A 12,254-nucleotide genomic window follows, 5' to 3' on the forward strand; every position below is an offset into this window, starting at 1 on the left:
TTAAAGTAAATTGACAGCAAACTCTAATTTTTATTTATTAATGGATTTATTTGCATGAATTCAAAGGTTTCAGGCTCAACTACGAGGAAATTCATGCTCACAAAATACAGAACATTGCATTCATCCATTAAATTTTACTCAGGTGCAACTTATTTCAATGCTTCAAGGCAGATGATGGTGTTATTGAAGTCTGGAAACTAGTTTCACCAGAATAAAATTCAATACGAATACATTTGAGTGCCTTATTTTAGGATATTTTTTATTTCCATGGATAGTATAGCAGCAGTAGAGGCAGTGCGTGGATCTCTCAAGCTGGTCAAATTTTGGGTACCAGATCTTCCTGGGAAACCACAAGAAAATAAAATGGCCCCCTTCTCAGATGTTTAAATGTTGGCATCATAGACCGGTAGATAAGAGTAGGAATACTGAAAAAGGGCACAAGTATGATTCCAGATGCCATTTCTGGGCACCCTAATCTTCACCTATTAGTGGTTAAATTACTCTATATTTATAGTTCCAGATCATTCAGAGAAACCAGAGATGGCTAAGGAAAAGGACTATCTCTGCCCTTAAGTATGAATTACATATGTTGTATAGGGCTTAGTACAAGACAAGCTCTACATTCACCTATCTCACTAGCCTTTGGATTGATTCCTGTGGCATAAGGCTTGGTACCAGATAGGAGCTTTACTCTCACCTATCCAACCAACTTTGAGGTTGATTACCTAGGGTCATATGCACACAATGGTTTAAGAATCATTTTTCAGCTGTCTGTTATATACACATGAATCTGTACCTAAAGTAATCAATGAAATGTCTACAAGTAGTCTTTCATACATTTATATTAAGTATGAATGTAACCAGTAATATAAAACAAATATATCTTCACGCTAATGGTGCTAAAATAATTGATTATTTTGCTGAAAAGAGTATAATGATATTGCAATAGGATGAAATGATAACAAAGTGATTAAATAAATTCAGATATTTTATATAAAAATCAGAATGTTAATAACAATAAATATTACAATTCCAATAAGAAACTCAGTTTAACAATACCAGCATCCACGACAGTTCAAACTATTTCTTTGCTTTATTTCACAAAATTGAACATATCTTTGGTGTATATTGAGTCCAACACTCATTGAATCAATGTCTAAACAGGACTCAAATTAGCTATCTAGTAAGAGAATACAGAAATTTATTGAATGAAAAAACCAATTCTCTAGAGATGTTTCTTGTGGCACTGCTCTAAAGAAATGAGAGATTTCCAAACAAATTCAACCCACAGAAAGGAATGTAACAATAGTCGCACAATACTATGATATTTCATTGGAATTCCACACTGCAAAGAAACTAATATACTAAAAAAAATTTATCACAGAATCCATGCCATTAAAGTGGTAAAAAAACATTTTTCCAAAGAATTAGTCATTAGGTGTTACTCATTTTTTGTGAAGTCTAATCCTCAAATAAGTACATTTATATTTGAATATTTTCCTTTTGTGACTTGGTCTAAAGCAAATTATTTTCTATTTTAGATATACATATAAAATCCAAGCCCATCAACCTTCCAGTACAAATGCATATTTGCAGAGATGACACCAATAAAGCAAGACATTTCTCACAAAACAAATGTGATTCAGTTACCTACAGCAGAAGACACGTTTCCATTATATATCCAAATGAATAGATTTTTAGGCATAGAAGAGGTTAAAATTTCTTATTTTTCTAAAAATGAAGTGAATAGTTTACCAAATTTAGGAGTTAGCCTCATGTCACCTACATGTGGTGATTACAATGTTTAAGAATAAAGTGTATTTGCACAGAGTCCCACTAAGAAAGTCAAGTATCCCAAATGCTGGAATGAGTATGTTACACAGCTGACAAAAACTATTTACACTGTGTGGTTGCAACTGTTTTCAACAATGCAGCACTCTGAAAATCTCCCATTGCAACAGCCATTGTTTTCACTTTTTTAGTATCAAAGCTTAAGGCTTGCATTCATAGTATTACGGGAGTGCCATTAAATAAGAACATCACACTAAACCTTGCTTCTCACATTAGTTTTTCAGAATAGGGGAAGAGGGTTTTGAAATTTGACCACATCAAACTTCTTTCATATGGTGGATGCTAATCTTCATTGGGGGACCAGAATTTTTTACCTTTAGTAAGGAAATTGCATATTCCTTTCAAATAATAAAATGCACACATAATTATGCTGTTGGCCTCTGATTCTGGGTCTTCCATTGAGTAGACTGCTGAATTTGTTGCTGTTCTTTTTCCTTGCGCCTGCGAGGAACACGCCTCCCCAAATGAAGCTGCACTTGTCCACTCTTAATTTCTTTGAAAACTGTTATAGCCTCCTTATGACTCAGGCCATGCAAAGGCTTCCCATTGACTGCCAAAACTTCATCTCCTAAAAGAAAGAAATTCAAGGATTAGGTATATCATTTTCTAAGACAGTCAAAGGGCATTTAAGCTAGGGAATACATGTATGGACTACCTAATATGAGGTGATTGTCAAGGTGAAAACAGTAATACTACTTTTGTAGCTCACTAAGAGTATAAGCTACAACAAATACATGTGTATCTGCCTAATAGCACTATACAAAATTTTGCCAACAGTCATGTATGCATTCACCCAAAAAATATATAATAGGGTATAAATACAAATTGCAAAGACATGAGCTATGAGTACAAGAGTAGGAGGAGGATGGCACTCAGCAAAATAAAGTACTTGAGGTCAGTAATACATGCGGGCGACATTGACCAAAAGGTCGAAACGATAAACCAAGGAATCATAGTAGCATTCCCACCACAGGCACTTTACAGGTAAATCTTCTTTGAGACGTCAGAGCAAAATTTTCTTTTCAGGTCTTCTGTGCTCACGTATTCATTTTTGGCGAAACATTTGTAAGGGCAGAATAAAAAATCGACCCCCTTACAATGAATGGTCGACGAGGAGAGCCCGGGACATCCTCGACGGCTGCGTTAATTGGAGAAAAGGCGCTGCATTTCCCGCGTTAACTTAAGGTGAAACGCAGGTGTGTATTCACTCACCTCCCACCGCCATCCCCCATTTCCCTTCATTCCGAATTTTCTCCGAATCTACAGAAATCCCCCCCCCCCCCAGGGGAGGCACACACTCCTTGGATGAGACCACGGCCAAGGTGCACCGATGAGGGGGCGGAGGGAGGGAGGGTAAATGTGGGAGGCAGGCGGAGGCGGAAAAGCAAACGGCCGGAGGGAGAGGGAGGGAAGGTGGGGGTATTTGAGAGCGGTGAGCTGATGTTTTTTCTCATTCTTTTGACGCGGAGTGAATTGCTGGGGAATTAGAGGGAAGGAAAAGGGAGGAGGGAACATCCGCTCTTACCGGTCACCCATTGCAACCAAGGTCGTGGACTCTCTGCCTTCCTTCGCCTTCCCCCCCTCCTCCACTTCTCTCCCCCCCCCTCCTTCAGCGGCAAACCTCTCCTCTCCGACTCCCCCGGCTCAGAGCCTTTCCCTAATTAAAAGCCTCCCCACCCCCACCATCATCCCTCTCTCTCCCAAACTACGCCGAGGGGGTGCTGCGTAAGAGAAGAGGGCTTAAGAGGGAGACGGAAGAAGACGGGAAAGCATGCCTCTAATTAACGCAAAAGGAGCTGAGACGACAAGAACTCCGTTCCCCTCCCGGATGCTGTTGTTGTTGGTTGGGAATCGTTGAGGAAGAGCAAAAAATATTCAACGCTCCGCGCTTTTGTCAATATACATTTTCTACTTTCATACTACTGTGCTACTGTACTACTGTGATGAGGCCAAACTTGGATCCAATTTCAGATAATTGATTGTACAACATTGTTTCCAATGGGTAAAAATATTTGGAATCATCCATAATTTCACACTTCCTTTGTTGTGTATTTTAGATGTCAAAGCCCGAAACATTAATATATACTATAAATTTTAAGAGTGAAAATTTATCTCTAATATTCATGGCCTGATTCGAGAGTTTAATACTATTTTCTGATACTATTGATATTCATATATTAATGCGGCCAATTAAAATTTTACTTTACATATTTCTTTCTTTTGGGGTAAAGTGGTTTAATATATCCTTGTAATACAAAACATTTGCGTTCATAAATATTTAAAAGATATGTAGTTAAGTCTTATTAACTCGGTACCGGATTTCAATCCGGGAGAGACTGTGGACTAGCCCAGCTAAACCCAGCTGTGTGCTTTCTGGAGACCAGATCTTTCTGGGAAACCACAGCCGGAAAGAGGAAACACGCAAAGAACTTAGCACCAGCTGAGCTCTATCCCCACTTAGTAAGCCCAACTTTGGCTTAATAATTGTGTTTTGGCTTATTATACATCCGATATCGAGAATTGGAACATATACGGTTCCACAGTTGAAAAGTTGTGCGCTTCCATAGCGAAAAACAAACAATAAACAGCCGAAAATGATTGAATCTGGGCACATAAAAACGAAATTGTCCCCAACGGGAATCTAAGCGATCAAATCTGTTGTTAAGAACTTAAGCCAAATCTACAAGTAGGTAACGCGAAAAGGCATGTGTAATAAATGGAGATACCAGCAGCTAAGCTTCAAGGGAAGTTTTATATAAATCAAAGGAAAGAAAAGATGATCGTAAGGCGAGCTTGAAAAAAAACCACCTTATTCATCAAGTCTGCTGCAATTATCGTTAAAGCCTACGGAAACGATCGTTAAAGGTGTCTGACAGTAATTAGCCATTATTCCTGCATGGTATGCAATTATTACAGTAAATACGATTAAATTGAAATTTTAATGACGTAATTTAATAGTTCATGTTTTAATTTTTATATTAAAATATCAGCTTCCTAAAGAAAGAAGGAAGAAAATTCCTTTTGTTAAAAAAAAACAAAACAAGCTGGGTATAAGGGCACTGAAGTGGTTACGGCCCAAGGCTATCGTCCGGCAGAGTGACTGACGTTGACCCTTCGAAGGAGAGGGGGAGAAGACCTCACGCAGTTTGCTCCCTACCCCAATGGACTCATCTAAAACCTACCAAAAGCATTCATTCCCATGCCGTCCATCGCTCCTTGCGCGACCTTCCCCTGTTGCCGAGCCGACGGCTGGTGGGCGAGTTTTCCCCCAGCACGCGATCTCCAATTGGTGCCCCAGAAAGAGAGGGAGAGCAGACCCGCTCTTTTCTTTTCCGCTTCGTGATCAGGATGAACTTATTAGCCATTTTTTAGAAAAAATGATTGTTACGATGAGCATGGGGCATAATTACTAAGTAAGAGTCAAACGAAGCGATGGTTTTCAAAATGGATAACGGGAACTGTTTTTTCGTCGACGCGCCTCGTTCTCATATCATAGATGGATGTGTGATATTTGGTGACTAAAACACAGAACTCTTCCTTTTCCTCAGGGTTGGCTCAGAAGTTTGACCCTACGCTACGTCTCAGTCTACGTGAGGGGTAATGCCGTGAGTGTCGTGGTGAGTCGCGCTATAGAATAATGATCTTCCTGAATGAATTGTACCGCAGAGGAGGCAATGCATTGTAATTGAGAATTCCATGTAATTCCTTTAATTGATTACAGAAAAAAATTATCCATTAGTCTCTCTTCACTTCTTCACAGCTTTATCTCCTTAATATTGAAGACGCAAAACGAATTTCATATTTAAACGTAAAAAATTAGGAACATAATTAATTGACATGAATTAATATTTGCAGACCACAAAAACAGGCAAACTTCAGTGCATAGCGCGCGCGATACAGCCAATCAGTGTTTGCGCTAATACCACAGTCAATCAGGGACGTTCATTTGCTAATAATTTCAGTCTAAAAGAAAGAGTGATTTTACGAAATTCAACCAGAAGTTTTCGAATTATGCTCACTTCATCTAGAAAATTATGGAGAATCTTTAGGCATTCGTACGAAGAATAGTTCGCAAAAAATTTGAAAACTGGTGAACTCTTCACCAACGAGATTTCGAAAGTAAAGAAAGATTACTCATAAAACTTATCGAAGCAGTTACCGAGTCAACCAGCTTCGCGGAAAAAAACAAATTTCATTATAGTATTCTTCGTTCTCCCGAGCCATTATGCACTCGCTATCGAAACCATTCAATGGCATCAATTAATCGAATGTCGTGATACCTACTTCCCTGAGTGTAGCCCGTCTGCGTTTAACTAAGTTCTCACGAGATAGACTTAAGAAACGGTCTTTCCGATCGTGACACCGCACAAAGAAGTTGTTAATTCTCCTTGTTGCCTTCGAGGAGAGACTGAACACAACATTAGAGGAGTTTCCAAGAAAGCAAGTGTAAAGATGAAGGTTCAAGGATAGTAGATGCTGTTCAGCTTTTTCTCAGGACAGAAAAGATTGCTGTTTTCGTGAGTTGCTGCGGCAAGGCCAAGACAGTCACGTGTTCGTTGGAACTCCGATCGAAACGGTAAATTTAAAAAAAGGCCATAAACTTTAAAACCCGTAATTTACAATCCATTTTACACTCCTCTCCCGTGGACTGATTACTGTACTACGTCCGGGTTTACCCCTAAAAAGAATTCAAATCAAGCTAATATTTTGGCTAAACAAGCTCTCGAGGAACATTACGACTGCAAACGCGATGCAAGATCTTTATTGAGTCGGAGAAATCTATAATGTGCCTACGCCTAACACTAGATGCCGAAAGGGGCCTCATGGAAAGATGATGACGCTAAAATTGCATCTAACTCTATACCATTCAGTCATTGTTTTACCATAAATACCAAACATATATTTTGACGCCGAAAATTCTGAAAAAGTGTCTTTGAGATAAAATTATCTCAAGGCTAAACAGGAATAATTCAAACGTATTGGAGTTGGTTTTAACTCTTGGATAGCCAATCGCCAAAAAATGTTCGGTGGATGGGTGAGCCGCGTATTGTAGATGTGACATGTCCCTCATGCCTCGATGAGTTGTACTGAAATCATAGCAACAGCTCATGGGAACATGCCACATCCACGCTTTCGTCATCAATCAAGGAAAATAGCTACCGCAGCCAGTTCTCCCTCTTTGCGCTGAAAATGTTTAAATGCAGCGCATAAAGCACGTCGTAGGCAAGCCGTAAACGCGAAGGAGGGCGAAGTCCAATCCCGTGGCGAATAGATTTATAGATCGTTCCACTCCCATTTCTCCTCTGGGCAGCGAGGCGATCCGCTCGACGGCGGAGGGCGGCGGCGAGCGCCGCCACCCCTGTGTGGGCGTCCCGACACGTGAGCGCATCGATATGTTGCGTTCGTATGTGAGTGCGTGTATTCGTCGGACTAACGTGTTTATGCTCGACCACCGCCCCACCGAGGAAATATTGCCTCCGTCCACCCAACTGCCGCTACCTGATTCCCCACCGCCACAAACGCACACCTCAACCAGTCACGCCCCTGCCTCTCCGCCCCCGCAAACGCCCCTGCCTCTCCGCCCCCGCAAACGCCCCTTCGCCTCCACACCCCCTCCTCCCCCGCACACCCCCACCCCGATCTATCGCGACCGATCTCATGCTCTCATCCTCACTCCTAGCCCTCCACTCAAGCACAAACATACACGTGGGAACAGAGAGCGCCTCACAAAAGAGGACCGCCCGTTCAGGTGGTGGCAAAGGCAGGTCTCTTCCCTCCCATTACCCCTATTTTTTCTACAAACCCTTTGGTGTCGTCCTCCTGCTGCGCACAAGAGCATCATGCCGAGTGAACTAATCCCAAAGATCCCCTGAGGCCACCGATGACATATGATAAATGAAAATATGGCATATATTACATGTAAAATATATGTAACACACAGCATACTCATTTAACGAACTTGTGTAAAATATTATATATTAGACATATAATGTACATATTATATTAACAGAAGTCAAACAGCCCATTTCAAAGAAACTAAACAAAATAATCGACTTTCAAGACCCTTAGAACAATACCGCTATATGAAGTTAGCACACAGCACACCCATCTCCGTACTTCATTCCCTAGAATAGGTTTCACAAGCCTGAAACTGACGGAATATAAAATTTGTCAGATAATTGCCCAACAAAACTCATTTTTAAGTGCTTCAACGAGACATCAAACTGAACATCCATTTGGCAGTCAGAATAAAAACGTTTTATAACCCTTAAAAGCACTGATTCCTTAAATTTGTAAGTTTAACGTAGGTCGTCAAAAAGTTAAAAATATTATTCATTCCAAACCTAAGTCGGGTTCTTCAGATAGTGGCATATATTATCGCATTGTGAATGTTCTGTTACAAAAACTCGGGTGTCGGAAATTTCCATAAAGAAATTGAAAAAACGGACTGGACACCAATAGTCCGGTAAAAAAATGCTTATGCGGCATGCGTGCTGCTTGCCTAACAGGGGCGGTTCACCATCACATTACGCGGATTCACTGGCACTCATCTGAACCGTACTAAAAAGCCTGATTACCTGGATCCAATTTTATATCATGTTATAAGGTTAATAATACTTGTATCCAACGAAAAACATTCACACCATGGTATACCATATCAACGACATGGGACACGTAAGAGATTTGAATTTACTCTTATTCCATTTTAAAAATTAGTTGCATACTCTAGCTTCACAGCTCTAGTGTGGGTCAGTCTCCGACTCAGTATAATAGGGAATTCGTCCTAAATCAATAGCTACAGATACTTTTAGATATGATAAAAGTTATTGCTATAAAGTGGGTTAATATATCTGTCATTATTTGCTATCTACAGCTACACAAAATTAGTATTCTTTTAATGAATAATCACACACCTAACGAAGAAGAATTCAGAAGCATACCTTTTCGATGAGCGAGACACGGCCGTGTATGCAAATTTATACACGCACTGATGGAGGCTTTTTCATCATGTGACTGCATCGTTCCGTGCTACGATCCCGAAAGAGCCGGGCAGCTGACTCTCCAAGCACTCTCGCGTGCGCTGGGGACAGAAGGTTATACGAGAATGCACGCAGCTCAGAATCGCCTTATATTAGTCACGCATTATCCGCGTGGGCCGACAAATAACTCTGCGTTCGCTCGAAACTAGGAACGATCGGCTGACAGACGAGTTACGCGGATGACTTCTCCACTCCTTTCGTGACCGCAAAGACCGGCGGGATATACGGCCTCATCATAATGGTACGTCCCCGCCGTTGGCCGTGTCCTTTTTTTCCTCGCCGTGCGAAAGCGCCCAGCCCACGAACTGGGTTTCAATTAGCAACCCTACTTACGCTTAAGAAGGCAAACGACGGGTTTACCTAATTTCCACCATACCCCTCCCCTCTTTCTCCGCTACCCTCCTCCTCCCGTACCTTAAACACGTGCTCACGGATCCGATGAAGTATTCGACTTATTCAGGAACGTAAATAAGAATTTATGGACCATTTAACGGCACGCGTAACGAGCTGAGGAAATCCAGCCACGAGCTAGGGCGTCCCACTCTGGAGGAGGAAGCGGCTCTGACGGCACTAAACCCGTGATTTAGTGGTTCCTGAGAACAAAACGCGTGTGCCTGTAAACTAGCAAACGGCTACCAATGTCAGCTTCCCAGGCGAAGTGGAATACGGAAGACGGCTAAGTTTATTGAGTCCTCGTAAGCGGGTAGCCAAGCCCAACATTTTCTGTCGAAACAGGACGTCAGTGGAATTTAGTGATACTTAAGAAAGACTGTGGAAATGGAAAGAGCACGAGATACTCCCTGAGTTAAGTGAAAAACTGTATAATATAAGTAATATTCATCATAATGCTTATTATTTAATATCATAACTTATAGCAAGACAGTCAAATATGGATAGAGTTTGTATTCGGCATTCTAAGCAAATAGTACGTATATAATCATGGATAGTATGCGTCTACCTGTCTTAATAAACGACTTAACACTAACGAAGGTGGCTGGGACCACCTATACACATATTTTTCTTAATTTAATCTCATAAAAAATCCAACTAATAGTGCCGTATTCTTCGCAGAGTCAGGGAAGAGAGACATCACCGCTTTCGCCCCTCTTAGATCCCAGGGGGTGGCAGACTCGACCCTTCGATCCGAGCACTAAAAAACCTCGGCGCTAACGAGGCAGGAAAACAATACTAATACGACATGTGAGTTCCCACCCTCTTAACCCCACCGTGGGATCCACGGCGTCTTTAATCCTCAGCCTCTTCCGTCACATTCTCTCTCTCTCGCCTAAGCCTCCCGTCCTAACCGCCATCCCACCTTCGCCTTGAGGCGCCGGACGTTGCCTCCGATCCCACCCTCTTCCCCTTCGCCATGAGTGCCCATTCGCCTCCCGGAGGCTCCGTCTTGATCAAAGAGTAGTTCACATATGCTGCCTAGCTATCGATGGAAATTATTCAGAAAAATAGGTGCGAATGAAAGTCCGAACATATTTTTAAAAACATTTCTTTTCCCGAGAGGACGTTTGACAGGAGAATTACTTGAGCGCACTAATGTCCGAATATGACCGATATTCTAAGCTATATGCACACACATCACCACACACAATGCTGATGCGATACATTAAAGCAATTCAAGTGCCAACATTGCTAACAAAATGCGTCATTTCAATTTATAATAAGTCTAACTATTGATTTGCAATAATTTATTGAAAGAAAAGTAACCAAACATTCCTTCATTACGTTAAAAGCAAAACCAATGACATGAAATCCAAATACTTCAACCTATATTTCTTTGGAAAGGTAACACACTGCTGTTCCACAAAATATAACTTTACGTCGACCGGTTTCAATACAGCGTTACATCGTCTGGTCAGATGATATTACGCTGTATCGAAACCGCTCACATCTAAGTTATATTTTGTGAAATATTAGTGTTTCCTTTCCTCAGTATCATGGAGGAGTCCAAAAGAGTTACGCCATCCACCATTGCATACTTTGATTCTTTCTTTAACATTTTAGAAACCAGTGCTTTGCTATTCCTGATAACTCTGGACACCCGATGAGTGTTATACACATCAAATGTTTCATATCAGACTTTAACTAACCTTTCTTTTAATGCTATTTTAATTACTTGCAGTTTGACTCGCAAGCGTAGAGGAGGAGTTGCTCACAATTGGATACCGTGCAGCGTGAACATGTATTCAACATTATTTCCATTTTTTTAAACAGTTTACATTGGAATTGTTAGCTAAAAATTAGGAAAAACTTAATATTTGATGCAAGATGCCTTGTGTCTGATCACTCGTAACAACACCACACGCAGCGATGGCTTGAAGGGCGCCATATCGAAGTAGATATTCATATGATGTCGATATCAGACTTTTGTTAGATATCTATCCTAAGTTCATTCGCCTTCGCCTTTGAAAAGAATCCGTAAGGTCATCTTTTGATGCTCGAAAAATATGTCACCTAATAATATGAACGCAGTTCTCCTTGTAATATAAAAATAAAAATTGCCAACGCCACGCGCGTCCGTGTTCTTTTAGTGCCATGTTTGTTGGGCATATTTTTTTCCAATCGCATGCTTAAAGAAATAATCGGTTATCCGGACATACTCGGGAGAAATACCGATCAATACGTATGCCTACACTTTGTGTGCACTTCCTCATACTCCAGCCATCCTTCTATCGCGCCATACGTACCAATGGGTTTCAGACGCATGATCTCGATCACACTCACTTTCCTCCTGCCACGGACGCCTTAAAAGAGGGAGGGAACAGTATCGCGGACGGAGATGATCGGTGGAACGAATTTTTGGAATTGGATTAAACCATCCCACTCGTCACGGTCTTCTTTTTTTCCGTCAAGGAGAAATGATGTTCTTTCGAACCGAAAGATGAAGGCGTTAAGGAGGCTTTCCATCCGTAGTGCTCGAGAGAGAGTCTCAGAGAGACGCACGAGAGAGTCTCGGCCTCAAAGGTCAAAGAGGTCACGCGAGTTGAGCGGATATCTGATCGCGGCTCGTGAGATAAATGGGTGCATCAATGCCTGTGAATGGTAATGGAACGAGCAAAAGGGGTCAATAAAGTTATATGGAGCTCAAGTAAGGCGAACGATCCAAGGAGACGGGATTATTCACATTAATTGAGCCCTTTGAAGAGGGCATTTGAATATTTAAATATCTTCCTGCGAGGGCTATGTGAATATATTAGACACATGAGCGATAACTCAGTACTCTGCCATTAAGTTTAAACCCAGCATTTTATTACATGTTTAAAAAATCTTGTCAATGATGACCCCACAATTATAGATCCACGGCGTAAATTTAATGGCTTCTACTAGTTGAAAAACAAAAATTGATATCAA

At 41.1% G+C, this 12,254-nt stretch overlaps 1 protein-coding gene across 1 annotated transcript in view; it reads right to left on the reverse strand.

Moving 5' to 3' along the window:
• Positions 1–980: 980 nt before the first annotated feature.
• LOC139694715 (uncharacterized) overlaps positions 981–12,254 on the reverse strand; it is a 198,253-nt gene continuing 186,979 nt past the window's right edge. The window contains exon 8 of the mRNA XM_071593215.1: positions 981–2,419. Within this exon, the coding sequence (XP_071449316.1) occupies positions 2,217–2,419 (203 nt within the window). The 3' untranslated portion in view covers positions 981–2,216. The remainder of the gene's footprint in view (positions 2,420–12,254) is intronic.

This window comes from Hetaerina americana, unplaced genomic scaffold, assembly GCF_022747635.1.
Source record: "Hetaerina americana unplaced genomic scaffold, ioHetAmer1.1.p SCAF_53, whole genome shotgun sequence".
Classification (NCBI taxonomy): Eukaryota; Metazoa; Arthropoda; class Insecta; order Odonata; family Calopterygidae; genus Hetaerina; species Hetaerina americana.